We start from the raw sequence: 22,567 nt of genomic DNA, 5'->3' as shown, positions 1-22,567 counted from the left end.
GTACACCCGCCTACCGTGCGTCGTCGAGTACTCACTTTCGCACACGCAAAGCACTGCGGCAAACCGCGCGATGTGATTGTGTACTTACGTGGTGCTGCATCTTCTTGGTGGGGATGGTCTCGATGGGCGGCGGCTCGGGCGGCGACGCTGCGGCGAGCGGCACGAGGTGGCCGGGCGCAGAGGTGGGCGACAGCGGCGGCGACCCGCCGGGCGACGCCTTGTCGGCCGCGGCCGGCGCCGGCTGCGGGTCCGCGAACGGCGACCGGATGTTCTTGGGCAGCGGCGCGAAGCCGCGCACGTAGTCGTAGATCTGGTCGATCTCGTCGTACTCGTCGGCGAGCCCGGGCGGCGGCGGGCAGCGGTTCTCGTCGTGGCCGCGGTCCCGGTCGCGGTCGCGCTCGCGGTGGTGCGACAGGTTCGCCGAGTCGGAGGAGGCGCTGCGCCGCAGCAGGTGGCCGCTCGACGGCTTGCTCTTCACGCCCGACGACAGCAGCCGCAGCGCCTTGGGGTCGCCCAGCTTCCCGTCCAGCACCTGCAACCACAACCCAGCAGCCGCTCAGTCTTCCTGTGGAAATGACGCGTCCGAGCTGAGGGAACCTACCAGAAGGAACAGGAGGCGGCCTTTTGACATACGATACGAGACTTTCAGTCCAGGCCCGGTTGTCAGTCTCAACATTGATCCCTACAAATGAATGAATTTTTACTATCTTTCCGTTTACCGTTAACATTTCACTTTCCATTCCCACTCTGATATGGCGCACCCTGCTATCCTGTAATCTTGTTCAGAGCGCGCACTGTAATCGATTATAGTTCGCTGTCCTGGTGCGGGTGGCGCTCTGGTGGCAATTTGCTATGACGTCGCTGGCGTGTGTTTGCGGTGGCCGGCGGAAAGCGACAGGGTAGTTTGTTTTCCGGGGACACGGAACGTGAAGTTCACTCTGCCTGACCTGCGCGTGACTAGCGCTAAAGCCCGTCCTACACGGAGCAAGGTTCGCCGCAAGTTTGCGAGATGGCGTGCATGCCTGCCGGCTTGCAGGGAAAGGAGCCGGCTATCTTCCATGCCGAAGCTCTCCCAAGGTGCAAGATCGGCAGCTAGTTGTGTTGTGATCGGGTGCATGTAGTATCGAACGAGGATGGCAGAGCAAACTGGCGTTATTACCTGTTTTGGTGCTAAACGATGCAGAAATGCATGCTAATCAGAGAAGAAGAAAGAATGGACGAAAAACTGGATTAAGAGGAGAAACGCTGGAAAAGGTGTGCTTTCCATGCTTCATAAAGAATTGAGGTTAATTCGCATAACACCTACTTTTGTTTGAAAAGTATCACCATTTCATTACTGTTTGATTTTATAAATATACCAATAATGACTGTTATATACGACTTTATTTTATAGGATAGGAGATCGTTCATCCTTTGCAAATTTTATACGAATGGATGTATTGGTATTTGCAACTCTTTCGAGTGCCTCTGCACACAAGTGTTTATTATAATAGTTTGCGCTTTTCACGACGTACAGACACTGTTATTCCCTATAAGTACATATCAATGCTTCAATCGCTTCCTTGGACCACTGCGGTGCCATTATTTAATAATTATAAGAACTTCCTACCGCACCTCACAACAGCAGAAAAGCGACTATCAACAAAGGCTTCCCGTCTAAGCTTTCCGCGTCTGACGTCACAAACGAAACGCCTCATGATTGGCCAACGCAGGTAGCACGAAGGGAACCTTGCAAGAAAAATAGCACCGGACCTATCCTGGAAATCTTACAAGATTCTCAGCAAGGCAGCCCGCTAGCAGACGACGGAGCCCGCGAAGTAGTCGCCGCGCGAGCCAGCAAGGAAACTTACAGCGGATCTTGCTCCGTGTAAGACGGGCTTAAGGTTGTTGTGCCTCGCAATATAAGCAGAGTGGTCTGGGACGGAGGCGACTCGCCGCTGTGCTGGCCATTGGGTAGTGATTAATTGGAGTCGGCGTACTTGTTCTTCCTGCCTGTCTGATGTGGAGGTCCAGTGGGGTCCTGTGATACTCTGGCCCGGAAACAATTCCTTGCTGAATTTTGGAGTCGTCTGGCACGTTAGGGTGTGGGCTCGGTTGGCTCTTCAGATTTTCCCCTGGAAGCTCCAGCAGCGGTTTCTGAACTTTTCTGATGTGGGACGGTGTTGTTGGAACCTTTTGCTGTGTGTGTGTGTGTGTGTGTGTCGTTACGATATTTGTTGGTACTAATTTATTTGCTCAACTGGAGTCCTGCCCGGAGTTACATTCATGTATGGTACATTTGGCAATCGATGTGCTAGGTAAAGTCCGCCTAAGAAGGGCGGTTTTGTACAGTATATACATAGTGAATTACTGCTGCTTGCTGTATGTGCTCTTCTGGGACCTGAACAACACGATCTCGTCCATTTGGTTGTGTAACAGCATTTAGTGGTATGTTCTGTATTTTCTTACTGTGTTATTATTAACTTGATGGAATAGTCGCGTTGGTGTGGTGAAGGCACTTCTAAAACTGTGGTTTGACTATTCGTGTGCGCTTGGCTTTTATTGTTTCGTTTTAAGAAGCGAGAATTGTTTGAGATTTGTATGTGTTGGCTTCCGGCACTTATTAAGAGCGCCCGAATTAACGACGCCGTGGTTATCATGTGCTGTAGGGATGTTATACTGTATTTTTGAATTTTATCTTGTGTTGATATTATCTGTCGTATGTTACAGAACATAAGCATGGTGCGTAAGTGATGGGCAGTTGTGGGAGGCATGTCGGGGAGCTCTCAGTGGTTTATTTCGGGGACCGTTTCTGGTGGGAAGGCTCCGAAGTGTTGAGAGCTCGCTCGTCTGTGATTGCGTTGGGAGTTGCCCTCGCCCGTTGGTTGTATCAAATTATTATTTTGTTATTATATTTATTGGTTGTGTGTTGCGCTTCTTTCATTTTATGGTGCCACCGCAAACACAAGCCAGCGACGTCATAGCAAATCGCCACCGGAGCGCCACCCGCACCAGGACAGCGAACTATAATCGATTAGTGCGCGCTCTGAACAAGATTACAGGATAGCGGCGCGCGCCATATCATCAGTCGTCGTACCCCAGTACACATGCAGCTACTCGAGACGTGATTTGCTAACCAAAGGCCTACAGCTGTGAAATGTCTCTCTCGTCCGTCCGTGCGAGCTCCCACGGTGCAGCGCGAAGTCACACTTACGACCGTGGCCAGAGACCACATATTCTGGACGATGTACGGCGCACGAGGCAAATTACTTTATGAACTGCTGATTAAATTGACAACAGTTATTGGAGGACCTGGATTTATTCTGTGTTCTGACGTTATCACATCAGTCTAAATAAGAAACACCAGCTTCTCATTGACTTAAGAAACAGAGGCAATCTTCTCACTTCTCCATTGTCTATAATCAAAGCCCTTTAGTAATCCACCATTTGAGTCTAGTGATATATACAGGCTGTTAGGGGTAAAGGTACTGATATTATGATCATTGGCACGTTAATTGTATATGCGTTAGTGTGTTGGTAATTGTTTCTGTGTCTAACGGTCTTCCCGCAAACATATGACGTAGTTTTCTTCACAGTTGCAACTGTGCCATGAAATAGATCTCGACTGAGAATGTAAACTATATGTCCACGCATCCACACCTCACACCTGACATGCTGCCCAGGGGAAAATGAAGATCAACAGCTTACTTGTGCTACTTGTATTTGGAAATACTAACCAACCTAAAAACATACTATGTGCAAGAGATATAAGTAATAGTCTGCAAATGAAATAAACTGATGTACACTACTGGCCATTAAAATTGCTACACCACGAAGATGACGTGCTACAGACGCGAAATTTAACCGACAGGACGAAGATGCTGTGATATGCAAATTATTAGCTTTACAGAGCATTCACACAAGGTTGGCGCGGGTGGCGACACCTACAACGTGCTGACATGAGGAAAGTTTCCAACCGATTTCTCATACGTAAACAGCAGTTGACCGGCGTTGCCTGGTGAAACGTTGTTGTGATGCCTCGTGTAAAGAGGAGAAATGCGTAACATCATGTTTCCGACTTTGATAAATGTCGGATTGTAGCCTATCGCGATCGCGGGTTATCGTGTCGTGACATAGCTGCTCTCGTTGGTCGAGATCCAATGACTGTTAGGAGAATATGGAATCGGTGGGTTCAGGAGGGTAATAGGGAACGCCGTGCTGGAACCCAACGGTCTCGTATCACTAGCAGTCGAGATGACAGGCATCTTATCCGCATGGCCCGCATCTTATCCGCATGCCCTCGCCCGTTGGTTGTATCAAATTATTACTTTGTTATTATATTTATTGGTTGTGTGTCGCGCTTCTTTCATTTTATAGTGCCACCAACTGAAAACGTCTGGTCAATGGTGGCCGAGCAACTGGCTCGTCACAATATGCCGGCACTACTCTTGATGGACTGTAGTATCGTGTTGAAGCTGCATGGGCAGCTGTACGTGTACACGCCATCAAAGCTCTGTTCAACTCACTGCAAGTCAACAACCATCTGCACGAACAATTCGACGACGTTTACAGCAGCATGGACTATCAGCTCGGAGACCATGGCTGCGTTTACCCTTGACGCTGCAACACAGACAAGAGCGCCTGCGATGGTGTACTCAACGACGAACCTGGATGCACGAATGGCAAAACGTCATTTTTTCGGATGAATCCAGGTTCTGTTTACAGCATCATGATGGTCGCATCCGTGTTTGGCGACATCGCTGTGAACGAACATTGGAAGCGTGAAATCGTCATGGCCATACTGGCGTATCACCCGGCGTGAACGTATGGGGTGCCATTGGTTACACGTCTCGGTCACCTCTTGTTCGCATTGACGGCTCTTTGAACAGTGGACGTTACATTTCAGATGTGTTACGACCCGTGGCTCTACCCTTCATTCGATCCCTGCGAAACCCTACATTTCAGCAGGATAATGCACGACCGCATGTTGCAGGTTCTGTACGGGCCGTTCTGGATACAGAAAATGTTCGACTGTTGCCCTGGCCTGCACATTCTCCAGATCTCTCACCTACTGAAAACGTCTGGTCAATGGTGGCCGAGCAACTGGCTCGTCACAATATGCCGGCACTACTCTTGATGGACTGTGGTACCGTGTTGAAGCTGCATGGGCAGCTGTTGTACATGTACACGCCATCCAAGCTCTGTTTAACTCACTGCCCAGGCGTTCAAAAATGGTTCAAATGGCTCTGAGCACTATGGGCTATGGGACTTAACTTCTGAGGTCATCAGTCCCCTAGAACGTAGAACTACTTAAACCTAACTAACCTACGGACATCACACACATCCATGCCCGAGGCAGGATTCGAACCTGCGACCGTAGCGGCTGCGCGGCTCCAGACTGTTGCGCCTAGAACCGCTCGGCCACTACGGCCGGCCTGCCCAGGCGTTTGAAGGCCGTTATTACGGCCAGAGGTGGTTGTTCTGGGTACTGATTTCTCAGGATCTATGCCCCCAAATTGCGTGAGAATGTAATCACATGTCAGTTCTAGTATAATATATTTGTCCAATGAATACCCGTTTATCATCTGCATTTCTTCTTGGTGTAGCAATTTTAATGGCCAGTAGCGTATATTGTTCACTATCCGATGTGTTCTGGAGTGTTGTAAATGCGCCATGAAGTGGACTACGCCTGTCAGCATAGACATCCTGTTTTGTGTCTTCACATCATCACAAGAATACCTGATCTTATGCCCAGAACAAAATAAACATTAACGGCTTCCTCCTGCGACATGTGCTTGGAGGTGCTTTCTTCTTCTTGTGTAGTGGTCAATCCAAGGATTGGTTTGCAACAGCTACAATGGCAGCTTGTCTCCATTCTGTGCGTCTTTCAGCTTTTCTCTTCATTTCTTTATAGGTGTTACATCACACATCTTTCACGATTTGATCCATGTACCTCAGCCGTGGTCTTCCTCTTTGTCTTTTTCCCTCGACATATCCCTCTATGATTATGTTGAGGAGTCCTTTATGTCTTAATAGATGGCCTGAAAATTGCACTCTTCTTTTAACAATGAAACTCCAGAAGCTCCTCTTCTCACCTGCTCTTTCCAGAACCTTGTCGATACATTTTATTTTGAGCATGCGTCTATAGCACCACATTTCAAAAGAATTTAGCTCCTGGTCTTCCTCTGTCCCGAGAGTCCATGTTTCACACCCATAGCATGCCACTCTCCACACATATGATTTCAAAAATCTTTTCCTGATTTCAAGGCTGGTGTTCTTAGATGTTTTTCTTCTTGTTAAAAGCAGCCTTTGCTTGAGCAATTCTACTTCTCACTTCTGCCTTGCTCCTTCTAACCCAACCTAAAAACATGTTGTTGTTGTTGTGGTCTTCAGTCCTGAGACTGGTTTGATGCAGCTCTCCATGCTACTCTATCCTGTGCAAGCTTCTTCATCTCCCAGTACCTACCGCAACCTACATGCTTCTGAATCTGCTTAGTGTATTGATCTCTTGGTCTCCCTCTACGATTTTTACCCTCCACGCTGCCCTCCAATACTAAATTGGTGATGCCTTGATGTCTCAGAACATGTACTACCAACCGATCCCTTCTTCTAGTGAAGTTGTGCCACAAACTCCTCTTCTCCCCAATTCTATTCAATACCTCCTCATTAGTTATGTGATCTATCCATCTAATCTTCAGCATTCTTCTGTAGCACCACATTTCGAAAGCTTGTATTCTCTTCTTGTCTAAACTATTTATCGTCCACGATTCACTTCCATACATGTCTACACTCCATACAAATACTTTCAGAAACGACTTCCTGACATTTAAATCTATACTCGATGTTAACAAATTTTTCTTCTTCAGAAACGCTTTCCTTGCCATTGCCGGTCTACATTTCATGTCCTCTCTACTTCGACCATCATCAGTTATTTTGCTCCCCAAATAGCAAAACTCCTTTACTACTTTAAGTGTCTCGTTTCCTAATCTAATTCCCTCAGCATCACCAGACTTAATTCGACTACATTCCATTACCCTCGTTTTGATTTTGTTGATGTTCATCTTATATCCTCCTTTGAGAACCCTGTCCATTCCGTTCAACTGCTCTTCCAAGTCCCTTGCTCTCTCTGACATAATTACAATGTCATCAGCGAACCTCAAAGTTTTTATTTATTCTCCATGGATTTTAATACCTACTCCGAACTTTTGTTTCCTTTATTGCATGCTCAATATACAGATTGAATAACATCGGGGATAGGCTACAACCCTGTCTCACTCCCTTCCCAACCACTGTTTCCCTTTCATACCCCTCGACTCCTATAACTGCCATCTGCTTTCTGTGCAAATTGTAAATAGCCTTTCGCTCCCTGTATTTTACCCCTGCCACCTTCAGAATTTGGAAGAGAGTATTGCAATCAACATTGTCAAAAGCTTTCTCTTAATCTACAAATGCTAGAAACGTAGGTTTGCCTTTCCTTATTCTTTCTTCTAAGATAAGTCGCAGGGTCAGTATTGCCTCACGTATTCCAACATACTACACGTAATAACTGTGACTATTCGTCTGCAAATTAAGTAAATACTGGTGTAATGTTGTTCAGTAGACTGTCCTCAATCGACAGTATAAATTTTGCACTTGTACCCTTCACATCCTGTGTGTTTACCAATAGCACGCGAAGGGTCACCGAGGCTGGCGCCACCTACCTGCATTTTGTCGGCGACGTCGGCGAGCAGGCGCGCCGCACGCTCGGCCAGCCGGACGAACTCGTGCATGCCGCGCAGCGCGTCCTCGTTGCGCGCACGCACCACCTTGAGCGGCGCGGCCAGCGGCAGCGCCAGCAGCTGCTCGGAGGCGGCGGCGGCGGCGGAGGCGGCGCGGTGGTGGCCGCCCAGCGGCAGCGCGAACACGTGCTCCTCCTCGTAGGCGGCGAGCAGCCGCAGCTCGGGCGCGAAGTGGCGGTGGCCGCGCGCCGAGGAGGCGCCGGGGGCGGGCGCCGGCGGCGGGCCGTGCACCAGGCGCACCGTCAGCGGCAGCCGCTTGGCCAGCAGGTTGCGCGCGCTGTGCACTCCCGAGATGGAGTCCTCGCGCGCCACCGCCGAGAAGCGGCCGCCGCGCTGCTCCAGCGGCACCAGCAGCGACTCGCCGCGCCCGTCCACGCACCGCAGGTACCGCGACTTGCCCACCGTCACCTGCCGGCAAACCGCGCGTCGAGTCAGCACTTGTTCAGAAGCGACTGCGGGGAGCCGTAAATACTTATAGGAAAAGACAAATAGTGGTGCATATAATCTGAAAATGGCACCAACAAATAATGCAGGGGTAGAGTAAGTCCAGACGAAGAAGTATTGAAACAAAGTAAATGATGAAGTGCGTTGAAAAAATGAAATGATCGTACGGCATAGTTGGCCGGGAGACCCCATGCGGGGTGTTCGGCCGCCGAAATTGCAAGTCTTTTTTAGCTGACGTCCTTTTTTTTTTTTTGTTTCGCTATAGGTCGTTGCGTTTGGTCTGGACGGACATCACAAGACATCCCTTCAAGTTGATCGTTGATTTTTTTTTACTTAGCTTTTTATTACAGAGAGCGCGCAGCCCTCTGACCGAACACGCTGAGCTACCGTGCCGGCTAAATAATGATGATTAGGACAACACAACACCCAGTCCCTGAGCGGAGAAAATCTCCGACCCAGCCGGGAATCGAACCCGGGCCCTTAGATACTTCGGCTACTTGCGAGTCAGTGATGATGAAAGACACACAACACCCAGTCATCTCAAGGCAGAGAAAATCCCTGACCCCGCCGGGAATCGAACCCGGGACCCCGTGCGCGGGAAGCGAGAACGCTACCGCAAGACCACGAGCTGCGGACATGAAGTCCATTGAATAAACCTTATCAGAAGAAGAAACTGGTAAGCTCAGTTGGACATCTACAGTAGGGTGTTCCAGCGCTGCACTAGAGGGTGTGGCCACTACCGGGCACCCCTCATCACGCTCGTAGGTAGGCGCAAGCTAGTACAGACAAACCAAAGGACGACCCGATTTCACGCATTCTGCGCGCGGACGAACCACTCGATCAACCCCACCCGTGTGAGTTCAGCCGATGCAGAGCTGTTGAATACGCAAAGGCACGACAGCCTTTCTGCCCGAGCATCACGTGTTTCCAGAATGAGATTTTCACTCTGCAGCGGAGTGTGCGCTGATATGAAACTCCCTGGCAGATTAAAAATGTGTACCGGACCGAGACTCGAACTCGGGACCTATGCCATTCGCGGGCAAGTGCTCTACCATCTGAGCTACCCAAGCACGACTCACGCCCCGTCCTCACAGCTTTACATCTGCCAGTACCTCGTCTCCTACCTTCCAAACTTTACAGAAGCTCTCCTGCGAACCTTGCAGAACTAGCACTCCTGAAAGAAAGGATATTGCGGACACATGGCTTAGCCACAGCCTGGGGGATGTTTCCTGAATGAGATTTTCACTCTGCAGCGGAGTGTGCGCTGATATGAAACTTCATGGCAGATTAAAACTGTGTGCCGGACCGAGACTCGAACTCGGGACCTTTCCCTTTCGCGGGAAAGTGCTCTAACAACTGAGCTACCCAAGGACGACTCACGGCTCGTCCTCACAGCTTTACTTCTGCCAGTACCTCGTCTCCTACCATCCAAACTTTACAGAAGCTCTCCTGTGAACCTGGCTAAGCCATGTCTCCGCAATATCCTTTCTTTCAGGAGAACTAGTTCTGCAAGGTTCTGAGAAGAGCTTCTGTAAAGTTTGAAAGGTAGGAGACGAGGTACTGGCAGATGTAAAACTGTGAGGACGGGGCGTGAGTCGTGCTTGGGTAGCTCAGATGGTAGAGCACTTGCCCGCGAATGGTAAAGGTCCCGAGTTCGAGTCTCGGTCCGGCACACAGTTTTTATCTGCCAGGATGTTTCATATCAGGCGTTTGTCCACCACTGCCCCTCAACGCCCACAGCTGTCGCTACCCAGCTGCCCGTCGGCAATCACACGGGCTGGGACAGTCTAATCTGTGAGAACAATGGTGGCTAACTTGATGCTGTAATGAGCAGTGGTAGAGAGGAGGGGGGAGACAAGACTAGAATATGCAAAACAGGTTACAGAAGACGTTGGATGTAAAAGATCACACTGGTCACTTTGGAGTGTTGTATATGGTGTCGAATTGGTACCAGGTGGTCATTTAGCCAAAAGTCACGGCAACAAATTAGTGTGTATGTGCCAGTCGGTTGTATGGAACTAGCGTATTAAGATGGCTTGATGTGGAAGGAAGACTAGAGCGAAGACTAGGTTTCAGCATCCCACCAACCTCGTGCTTATTACAGACGGAGCATATTCTCAGAATGTTTCAAGGATGGGGAAAGAAACTGACTGCCCCCCCCCCTTTCAAACGAATCATCCCGTATCTCCCTGGAGAGATTTAGGATAATCGCGGAAAACCTTAATCTGGATGGCCAGACATGGATTTGAAATGGCATTGTCCCAAACACAGAGTCCAGCATGCCAAACACTGCCCTACCTGGCTAGGTGCCGTGGTGGAGCCGTTACACAATAGCCGATATGGTCATAAGCACGCCGTCAATGAAAATGCACAATTAGGTGATGTACTAACTGTGGTGCACTACTTCGTACACAGCAATAAGGTGAGGGGGTTACAGAATACTGCAGCAGCTGAAACTTCCTGGCAGATTAAAACTGTGTGCCCGACCGAGACTCGAACTCGGGACCTTTGCCTTTCGCGGGCAAGTGCTCTACCATCTGAGCTACCGAAGCACGACTCACGCCCGGTACTCACAGCTTTACTTCTGCCAGTATCTCGTCTCCTACCTTCCAAACTTTACAGAAGCTCTCCTGCGAACCATGCAGAACTAGCACTCCATGGAAACATCCCCCAGGCTGTGGCTAAGCCATGTCTCCGCAATATCCTTTCTTTCAGGAGTGCTAGTTCTGCATGGTTCGCAGGAGAGCTTCTGTGAAGTTTGGAAGGTAGGAGACGAGATACTGGCCGAAGTAAAGCTGTGAGTACCGGGCGTGAGTCGTGCTTCGGTAGCTCAGATGGTAGATCACTTGCCCGCGAAAGGCAAAGGTCCCGAGTTAGAGTCTCGGTCGGGCACACAGTTTTAATCTGCGAGGAAGTTTCATATCAGCGCACACTCCGCTGCAGAGTGAAAATCTCATTCTGGACTGCAGCAGCTGTCATCTCAGGGAAGCTGAACAGGGGCAGAAATGATTAGCGAGCTCGTAAGTACAGTAAACAGACATTTTACTGAACCTGTAACTTTCTGCAAGCATCGTGAAGAAACTTTACGTAAGGACAAGCAGCAGTTAATTCCAGCTGTTACAAGAAGCAAACTGAAATATCTTGCAATGTGAGGCTCCCTCTACTAATGCGCGAGCTAATTGTCGAAGGCTGACTAACACTGAAGACTGTGACTGAGACTGGGCTAGGTGGCTACTGCCGGCCACCCTATATCCCTGCGGCAGAGGGCGCTCTAGTCGGAGCCACTGAAAGCGTGTCCCAGCTGGCGCGCATCATTGGATCCGCCGACTTCCCGTGCCACCAGTCGCGGAATCTGTCGGAAATTGTGTTTCCATTGCCGATTGTGAGATGCCGGTGATCGATCTGTGATACCATACTAACGCAAACTATCCTGCAGGTGCGAATGATATACGACTCCCAGCAACGTAACACAGCGTAAGGCCAGTGATTGTAAGAAGATATTAAGCAACAGAATCCAGGACTGTCATGCCTTGCAATGACAATCTATTAAAAAGCCGACAAGAATTTCTGCTATCAGTGAATGCAAGTCCAACTAAACCAGTTTCCGAGTGGACTTTGCAAAGTGAACTGCATGCAATGAACCTTTGTAGCTGGGTATCTTGCAAAATGCTACTCTTCCCACTAGCACACAGAACCGTTCGTCTCCAGTAGTCAGACAACACAGAAATTGGACAACAGTTAACTGGAGCCAAGTAGTTTGGTACAACCATTCGGGATTTTGCATCTTTCCGAATGATTCGAGGCATCGAATATACCGACAGCCCAATTAGACGCTTAACACATAGCATATGCGCAGTATAGTTCAGATCTAAGATGTTCCTGTGTAGTTTGTTTGTAGCCTCAGGCCAACTTTGGATATAGGCATCCTATACTAATCAAAAAAAGGAATTCGTCTCATTGCAGGCTACTGGTAACCGTGCTGTCACAGCTCACTTAATATGCAAAGTCTATTGCATTCGATTTGGTGGTTTGATCCCCAAGAATGTACAACGTGCAAGCTCCTGCGTACAGGAAGTATTCATCCTGCAGGCCCCTCCGGGAAGTCTTACGATAGCCATATGTCCTTCAGAACAGTTTTACGATGACTTGATAGCTAGCTACTTGAAATCGCCTTTCGATGCATTTCTTAACGTTCGCACGACCTTATCTGAGTGTTTGTGTTTTGATTTGGAACAGTGGTCTGCTTTGATGTTCTGAGACGTATCGCATTGCGGTGTTATGAGCAGTACAGTACTGAATGCTAGATGGTTTGAAGACAACGGGAAACACTGCACCATGCAGGGAGATATTTATGAGGGTGAATTACAAAAATATGTTAAAATGTTGATCTGTTTGTTTCTTAAAACAGCAACTCGGATAAGAGCAAGTGTTGATTATTGAAGGGATGGGCGCTGATGACCTCGCCGTTGAGCGTCGGTGCACTACCAGTGTAAACAACAACTGAAGTGACGAGTGACGTACCACAGAGCGAACGGTGAAAAAGGAATAGAAATGATTGTATAACAGGGGGCTGTGTCTTTTCTGTCATCCATCAACTTCATTTATCTGAGGAACTCTGCATTTGTGTACAATTACAATTGCAATGTTTTCCCAACAAGGACGTCATGTTAAAGGTACAGCCACCAAAGACCACCATATACTGTTAAATTATGGACGTACGTTTTTCTAGACGGTACAAACACTATACCAGACGTCTTGTTAAATTTTTACGCTTGCGAATTGACAAAGCGTAGTTCACTGTACACGATCGACTTTGGACCATTCGTCTTCATTCTGTTGTGTATAAGCAACTTTTTGCACCGAGATATAGAGCTGAGTTAACATATGCGTGACAAAGATTATGAAGTCGATCTTTCTCTTCCATCATTTGACAATCTGAGCGTTGTGGGTTTCGACAGTGGACTATTCTTGTGCGCATACACCGAAAATGACGTAGTACTCCCACATTTTTCCCTTGACAAGTGAACGTACTGTTCCATCCGGCTGTGGTTTACATAGACCCTACTTCATTAGAATTTCACATTTGCACTTCGATGACGAGTAAGTGAAGGACGTACAGCACAGCAAATTGTGTTTGGTAAAATGACTCCTTTCGTCCGTGACGCGGAGTTTCCGTGATGCAGCGCGACATCACACCCGCACCCACGGTCAGAATCCACGCTCTCTTGGCAATGTGTGGCGCGCAACACAAACAACATGACGCACTGCTCTGAGGATTTTCACGAAAGCGTTTAGTAGCGGAAATAGATTAATCCCTTACGCTGCTACACTACTAAGTCAGTGTAAATGAGAATCATCTGCTTCACCATAACGAGCGAGACAGTACATAACTTCTGGTTTCTCCAAGATCTATACTCCAACTACTTCGACAGAAATACTGCAAGATACGACCACTAGACTGGACCGAGCGAGGTGGCGCAGTGGTTAGCACACTGGACTCGCATTCGGTAGCACGACGGTTCGATCCCGCGTCCAGCCATCCTGATTTAGGTTTTCCGTGGTTTACCTAAATCGCTCCAGGCAAATGACGGGGTAGTTCCCTTGAAAGTGCACGGCCGACTTCCTTCCCCATCCTTCCCTAATCCTATGAGACCGACAAACTCGCTGTTTGGTCTCTTCCCCCAAACAACCAACCAACCACTAGACTGGAAAACGCACAGCGCTAACATTTCATACGCCACCTCCAACTGGCCCCTAGCAACCCCCAGCGATGATAAAAATAGGAATACAGCTCAAAATCAGCTAGTCAAAAAATACACAAAACCACCACGCTTCCACTTTCCAAGGAAGCAAATAGAATTTTCTGAATTTGGTTGGAAATCGTCAAATCCGTCGCTCTTATCGAACACTGTAGCTACAGATATCAAGTAGCTACAAATTTCACGATTTGATACAGGCATTTTCCTACAAATGCCCTCCTTAACCGCAGTCTCGCATACAAAAGCCGGAAAACCGCCGAGCACTCCACAACCGCAAGCGGGTAGCGCATTTGCCAGTTCCCTCACTTTTTCGTACTGGAAGAAATACTTTGTGGGTCACGGCTGCTCCTAAGCCTCCGAACTGTGAAATCAGTAATACTCCCGAACCGACACTTCCGCGCTCATGACTCAACTACACAAGAGGGCTGACGATCAACTTCCCGTTTCCACTGAGCTCCAAACCTCTACAAGAAACAGTGTCAAAATTTAGGCTCTGCCAATCATCTTTAAGAGCCGAATGCAGGTCTTTCAATCAGTAGTTTACAGCTTGTGCTGCTTCCTGCCAGAAATGTCAGCAGTTTCTTTCGAACAGGTTCTGTCAAGAGAAAGTCAGAAGCGTCTAAAGCGAGCCTACTAGTCTCAGACCACAACCTGTGTAGAAGAATTACGAAAAGACCGACCCATAACATTTCGGGGCTGGACAAAAGCCTCTGCACCTCGGATACTGGAAACTTCCTGAAGCGTCCTCGCCGCCGCTTTGGCCGAGCGGTTCTAGACGCTTCAGTCTGAAACCACGCGGCTGCTGCGGTCGCAGTTTCGAATCCTGCCTCGGGCATGGATGTGTGTGATGTCCTTTGGTTACTTAGGTTTAAGTAGTTGTAAGTCTAGGGAACTGATGACCTCAGATGTTAGTGCGTAGAGCTATTTGAACCATTTGAAGCGTCCTCAATAGTGAACTGCTTGAGCGTGGCCTTCAAGGACATGTTACTGCATGAACTGTTTCAAGCAAATGTTTTCCTTGTTGTCAAATAATACCTCACTCTACATCTACATCTACACTCATACTACGCAATCCACCATACGGTGCGTGGCGGAGGGTACCTCGTACCACAACTAGCATCTTCTCTACCTGTTCCACTCCCAAACAGAACGAGGGAAAAATGACTGCCTATATGGCTCTGTACGAGCCCTAATCTCTCTTATCTTATCTCTGTGGTCTTTCCGAGAAATGTAAGTTGCGGAAGTAAAATTGTACTGAAGTCAGCCTCAAATGCTGGTTCTCTAAGTTTCCTCAGTAGTGATTCACGAAAAGAACGCCTCCTTTCCTCCAGAGACTCCCACCCGAGTTCCTGCAGCATTTCCGTAACACTCGCGTGATGATTAAACCAGAAACAATTCTAGCAGCCCGCCTATGAATTGCTTCTATGTCCTCCCTCAATCCGACCTGATAGGGATCCCAAACACTCTAGCAGTACTCAAGAATAGGTCGTATTAGTGTTTTATAAGCGGTGTCCTTTACAGATGAGCCTCATCTTCCCAAAATTCTACCAATGAACCGAAGACGACTATCCGCCTTCCCCACAACTGCCATTACATGCTTGTCCCACTTCATGTCGCTGCCGGCCGAAGTGGCCGTGCGGTTAAAGGCGCTGCAGTCTGGAACCGCAAGACCGCTACGGTCGCAGGTTCGAATCCTGCCTCGGGCATGGATGTTTGTGATGTCCTTAGGTTAGTTAGGTTTAACTAGTTCTAAGTTCTAGGGGACTAATGACCTCAGCAGTTGAGTCCCATAGTGCTCAGAGCCATTTGAACCATTTTTTCATGTCGCTCTGCAATGTTACGACAAATATTTAATCGACGTGACTGTGTCAAGCGCTACACTACTAATGGAGTATTCAGACATTACAGGAGTCTTTTTCCTATTCATCTGCATTAATTTACATTTATCTATATTTAGAGTTAGTTGCCATTCTTTACACCTATCACATATCCTGCCCAAGTCATCTTGTATCCTCCTACAGTCACTCAACGACAACACCTTCCAGTACACCACAGCATCATCAGCAAACAGCCGCACATTGCTATCCACCCTATCCAAAAGATCATTTATGTAGATAGAAAACAACAGCGGATCTACCACACTTCCCTGGGGCACTCCAGATGATACCCTCACCTCCGATGAACACTCGGCATCGAGGACTGATGACTACTACGAAGTTTTACAGATAAAAGACTTCGATAGCTGGTAGAGCAAACACGCATCTATGGTTTAAAGTCTTCATCATTAGTTTTTTTGTGGTTCAAGTCGGGATGCTCCCGTTGTGAGGAGTGTTGTGACGCACCTCTCCGGTGGGGGTGAGGGTCTCCCCGACGGGCACGGTGCGCGCGCCGTCCGGCGGCAGGGCTGCGACGGCGGCGACGGCCGGGCCCGGCCCGGGGTCGGGGAAGGCGCGCACGGGCTCGCGCACTAGACAAGCGCCAGAGAGGCCGGCGCGCCGCGACAGCTCGCCCACGCCCTCGATGCAGCGCACGGCGCGGCCCTCCTCGCTCAGCAGCTCGAAGTAACCGGGGTAGGTCTCCGGGATGGCCAGCCGTGGGCCCACTGCCGCCATGCGACCTCCCTCCTGTAAACAATCAAACACACACCATACTGCCTCAACTGTTCCAAGCTACACCCAACAACTATTCTTGCAGCTTTCCTTATGACATCTGGGGAGTCAATAGTGGACAAAATAGGCAACCACTAAACGGAAGTGGTTCCGACAGTGTCAGTAAAGATCCTCATCACTTCCTTCAGATGTACATCCACGCTGATAATCCGAAAAGCTATGGCCACTGCCCACTTAAACATTAAATTCTGCCTTGTGGTGCTCAGGTATTAAAACTGCAAAGAAAGTATGTAAGTGGAGAAGACGTAAATCGGGAATTGCTATAATGACATATGGCTTGCAAATGGGGAAATCTACTGACGTAAGTGATTTTAATAAAGGCCAGATTGTAATGGTCCAGCATTTTGGAAAGATTATCCCGGAAATTTCGAAGCTGGGTGGCTCTCCATGAGCTATTGTCGTAAGCATCTACGGAAATTGGTGAACCAGGAGCAGGCGACAGGCTATTGGATGTCCACAACTCATCACAGAACGAGGTCAGAGTTTTGTCCACACTAAAAAGTACGGTAGGCGGCGATATGTGGCAGATCTGATGACAGAGCACAATTCCGGTGGAGACTCATGTTTCGGAGTACACAGCTGAGCACACATTACTGAACTTCGCCAACCACCAAGCGGTGTGTGGCGGAGGGCACAATTCGCGCCAATGTCATATATCTCCCCCCCCCCCCTCTGTTCCACTCGCGGATCGCGCGAGGGAAAAACGACTGTCTGAACGCCTCAGTACGAGCTCTTATTTCCCTTATCTTTGAATGATCATCATTACGCGATTTGAAAGTCGGTGGTAATAATATATGCTCTACATCCTCGGCGAAGATTGGATTTCGGAATTTAGTGAGCAGCCCTTTCTCTTTAGCGCGTCGTCTACCTGCAAGTGTGTCCCACTTCAAACTTTCTATGAGATTTTTAACGCTCTCGTGATGGCTAAATGTACCAGTCACGGCTCCGGAACTTCTCAATCTCTTGAATCAGACCCAACTCGTAAGGGTCCCATACAGACGAACAGTACTCGAAGACCGGACGAACTAACGTATTGTAAGCTATTTCCTTTGTTGAAGGACTGCATCGCTTCAGAATTCTGCCAATAAACTGCAATCTAGAGTTCGCCTTACCCGTTACTTGTGTAATCTGATCATTCCATTTGAGATCATTTCGAATAGTCACACCCAGATACTTGACTGATGTTACCGCTTCCAAAGACTGATCATTTATTTTGTACTCATACATTAATGGGGATTTTCGCCTTATTATACGCAGTAGGCTACACTTACTATTACTGAGAGATAACTGCCAGTCATTACACCACGCATTTATTTTCTGCAAATCCTCATTGATTTGTTCACAACTTTCAAGTGATACTACTTTCCTGTAGACTACAGCGTCATCGGCAAATAGTCTAAGGCCGCTGTCAATACCATCAACCAGATCGTTTTTGTAAATGTAACATGGCGCCCCACAGCAGTCTATCCCTAGGTGCTCCCATGTTGACCTTGCAGGGGGCAAAGTATCATCAAAATTGGACCGCGAATCAATGGAAAGTATTACGTGCTCAGGTGACCCACATTTCTTTTTACAACAGGTCGATGGTCGTGTTGGACGCGCTGTCATCTAGGGGAACTGTTGCTCGAACCACGCACCACAGCTCGGGCGCAGGTTCGTGGAGGCAGTGTGCCACAGGGGACGTGAGACATATGTTATTAGTCGAGGGCACCACGAGGACTATGCACTAGATGAACAATATTGTAGGTCACAGACATCACTATCCCGCTTGTTGTCTTCTCCCACGGCCATGGCGACTTCCAGCAGAGAACTGTCCGTGTCATAAGACCAGAATCGTGTTACGGTAGTTTGAGGAATGTGATACTAACTCACACTGGTGTCTTGGCCACCAACTTCGCCTGATCTGAACCCGATCGAACTCATCTGTGATGTTATCGGGCGCCAGATCCACGCCCCGCCCACAAACCACCGGCTCATAATAAAAGGGAACTGCGCGGCAAGTGCGTCGACATGTGATACCACCTATCTTCCAAAGTCCGTGGAGGACTTGTCGAATCCATGCCGCGCAGAATCGCTGCTGTATTGCGTTTCAAAGGTGGACCAGCACACTGTTCAGCGTGTGGTCGACCTGTTTTAGCGTCTTATTTCTATTACTGTGTACAGTTTAAGCGACTGAATACAAAGATGAATTGTGTAGCATATCTGCATTTAGACTGTTTTGTGGAGTATAGTAAGTTTCAGCCAGAAAGACTTGCTGATGCAGTCCTCCTTGAATGTTGGTGTCCAATCGAGGGAGACACCTAGGGAAGAGGTTACGAGAAACTTTGATCCCCAAAAAAGGGTAAGTGAAATTTGCTAAGTCCCTTTTTTGTATGGAGTTATAACCCTGCGACCGATGTTTATCTTTCGTTTGGATGAATTTTCCATTTGCAATAGTACTCATTTAATCTGGTAAGGTCACTTGGGAACGTACTCTCGCAATGTTTGGTATCTTTGTTCTAGCATATCAGTACCAGGTCACGCGTATCTGCATTTTCTGAGTTAGTTGCATATATGTTATCAAGATGTAAATTTATTAGAAAGGGGACTACGACAGATTTCTGAAGCCGACCATTGTTCAAGGTTCTCCTTCAACTAGCCATCCATTCAGACATTCCATTAGCGAGTAAGTTGTTGAGTATAATCTCCAATTTGTGACATGAAATGTCGTCAACAAACTAAACTTCAGCATCAAGCCTTCATTCCAAAATATATCGTAAGCTGTAATCACAGCCAAGAACAATAATTTAACTTTCCAGAATTTTTTTACAAAACTGTACGGAAGTAAAACGTGGATGACAGACAGAAACGGACAAGAAGAGAACAGTAGCTTTTGAAATGTTGTGCTACGGCAGAATGTTTAGGATTATATGGGTAGATCGAGTAATTATTGAAGTAGCCCTGAATTGGGGAGAAAAGAACTTTATGACACAACCTGACTAAGATACAGGACACGTTATGAAGCATCAAGAGTAGTATTTTGGTAAAGGAAGGAAGTGTAGAAGATGGAGTCTGAAAAGGGACACCCAGGATTTGGTACAACAGGCACGTTCAAGTGGGTGTACGTTGTAGTAATTATGCAGAGGTGAAGAGGCTTCCACAGAACAGACCACAGGTGAGAGCTGCATCAAATCATCTTCGGACTGGAGTGCACGACATCAACGTAACCTTAGAAACGCAAATTGTCAAAAAAAGTATTTTACAAATTCATTGTCATATAGCGCCGCAACTAATTATTAGCCAGCCAAAGCTTTTACTTGTTCATTATCTTTTTCATGAGTGACATCTCATTCTGCGCGTTTCTGCACACTACTCTAATATTTTCTGAGCCATTTTTCATGCGAGTTTCTCCTACGCTGGCGAGACCAAAACAGCTGAAGATTCCCAATTCTCTCAACAGTGTTGTCCTGGAAATTCTGTCTTATCCTAATGACTTTGTTTCTGACATATTGCAGTCCCTGTCCTAAATGGCGTGTTTCGATGGCTTTTTATCACATTAACGTTCGTGTTTGCAACATACCAACATTCTGCGCCATTTGTTGCAACTGTTTCTTTGTTTTTCTTGTTTTGGTCCATACTGACACCTTTCAAAATGCAGAAAGCAAAGATCCTGCTACAGAAGAGATTTGTTTCAGAGTATCGAAAATGAAGAAGTGCTCAGAGCTTTTATGATACGCATTTTGGAGCCCACGTTTAATACACCTTTTTGCTTCGAATGATCGTTCCTATCATATCCATGAAAATTGACCATTCTTCCTGGGCACCCTTTATATGTGTTCCTTACCTTAAACGGTAATAACAGAAAGGAGATTGGCAAAAATTACGAGGGTTGTTCGGAAAGTAAGGAACGATAGGTCGCGAAATGGAAACCACAGTGAAAATCAAAACTGTTTTATTTGCAACAGTTATTTACAACTTCCAGCTACTTATCTCCACAGTCGCCGATCCGACTTAGACGTTTGTTGTAGCGTTGTACCAGCTTCCCAACATCCTCGTTATAGAAGGCAGCCGCCAGTGCTTTCCGCCAATTCTCTACGCTGGCCTACAGCTCGTTGTCTGTGCGAAAAAGTTGTCATCATAGCCAGCGGTTCATGTGAGCAGAGATGAAACTCAGAGGGAGACATTTACGGGCTGTATTGTGGGTACAAACATTTCCAACTGAAACTGATGCAGGAGCACCTTCATTGCCCCTGCAGAATGCGGCTGATAATTGTCTTGAAGAAGAAAACGCACGACAGTTACGTAATGTTGGCTGCATAGCTTCAGGCGAGATTTCTCACCAGGCCCTCTTACTTGGCGGTAGACACTATTTTTCTAGGTATTTTTATGCGCTCCCTGTGTGCTCTGAACTAAAAGAACGACGTAACGCGGTCGACGGCCATACTAGAGACACTACCCAACACGCCTGTGCAAAACTTCATCGGATTTTCACTGTGGTTTCCATTCGCGACCGATCGTTCGTTACTCTCCGAATAACCCCCGTACAAATGTGTCACAAACGATGTTACGAACTGCTACGTATGTTCTCTGTGCCGTGGGGGATGAGTTAACGGAAAGATAGTTACTCGACTCGGATTTCAACCTGGAGAACAATTTTACGTTGCAGTCCGGTAGACGGACATTTTTTTTTTTAGGGTGGGAGAGACGCAGAGCGTAGTTTTAGAGTGGTACCCAGAACTGCACGGGAAGCATGATTCTCCCTTATAGGGCGAGCAGATTTCCGCGAAATACTGTGACACTTTGGGACGTTTTCACCTACGAGGAGGGATTACCCAAATCGCAACGGGAACTTTTTTCATCGTTAGTTTGCTGAATATTGATTGTCGTAAAACAAATGAAGGTCCCCGTGGGCGAGAAAAAATACCATCATTCTGCACATTCAGCCTGATTGAATAAGAGGTCTAAATATTTAAAAATTTTTGGGATTTGCTCTGAACTCGCTGTATTGGAGAGTCATTCGCGCACCTTCTTGGAGGGAAGAAGGCAGGTCCAATGGGACCCGGACCCGTAGTGCAAGTCCGAGTCTTGTAGATTAACTGCATCACTTCAGCGCAAGTGCACATGATTTCACAGCGGAGAGTTGGGCTGTGTTAATAGCTGAAGGGCAGTTGTGATCTTCAAAGTTGAGTGTAGGGTGATTTAGCCCAGGTTGATGCTATCAAGAGCAAACTGTTTTATATTAGGTCAGGAAGCTAATTTCTAGTTTTGGGAGGCACGGGGGGAAGAAACGGACCTGACAAGATTTCTGAAAGTGTTAATAAATCGAACTGTTTCCTTGACAACTAGGTGTTGGCTTTTGGTACGACTTTTAAGGCCATCATATTTTTCTACTGTCATCCTATTTTTTTTTAATTGCTGTAATTGCCAAGGACGTTATGTGGATATTTTCAGAACTTAGAAATCATTTGTATGCTACTGGATTTTGCTGCAGCGGAGTAATCTTGTGTCAGAGTTGCGACCTTTGATACTTGCCTCGTGGTTTAAAGCGACACTGGTGACCTCGTTGCATTAATATAACAGCGCAGGAAGTTGATCCAGTTTGCGCCGATTAGCAGTTGCTCCGCGAACAGTGGTGCAATTACGTCGCACAGTGGCATCGCGTGTATTGCCAAGTCCTGGACTGCGGCAAGGACTCGCTTCAGCGTTATGAAGAGGAGACACGGAGTTATATGAAACATGAATTTTATCACAGTGTTTGACTCATTTAACAAAACGAAGTCTGTCTCGATATGTGTTCCTTTCACACCAAACATTAAAAATAATCTGTGCTCCATTTCCATCCACCCGGCACGTGCCTGAAACCTCTGGAGCCTACTTGTCCACAATATCTTACACAGACGTGGCACACTACAGAGGTTCACCGTCTCGATGGGAAACGTTTGCCGACTGACAGTCATCT

At 47.6% G+C, this 22,567-nt stretch overlaps 1 protein-coding gene across 1 annotated transcript in view; it reads right to left on the bottom strand.

The window, feature by feature from the left end:
- LOC126262738 (uncharacterized) overlaps positions 1-22,567 on the bottom strand; it is a 215,545-nt gene that overhangs the window by 13,719 nt on the left and 179,259 nt on the right. The window contains exons 3-5 of the mRNA XM_049959546.1: positions 16,303-16,584; positions 7,680-8,165; positions 89-532 (exon numbers count right to left, since the gene is read on the bottom strand). Coding sequence (XP_049815503.1) covers positions 89-532; positions 7,680-8,165; positions 16,303-16,584 — 1,212 coding nt within the window. The remainder of the gene's footprint in view (positions 1-88; positions 533-7,679; positions 8,166-16,302; positions 16,585-22,567) is intronic.

This window comes from Schistocerca nitens, chromosome 6 (genome assembly GCF_023898315.1).
Source record: "Schistocerca nitens isolate TAMUIC-IGC-003100 chromosome 6, iqSchNite1.1, whole genome shotgun sequence".
NCBI classification, from domain to species: domain Eukaryota; kingdom Metazoa; phylum Arthropoda; class Insecta; order Orthoptera; family Acrididae; genus Schistocerca; species Schistocerca nitens.
The sequence above is the reverse complement of the archived record's forward strand: the minus strand, read 5'-3'. Positions and strand labels throughout refer to the sequence as shown.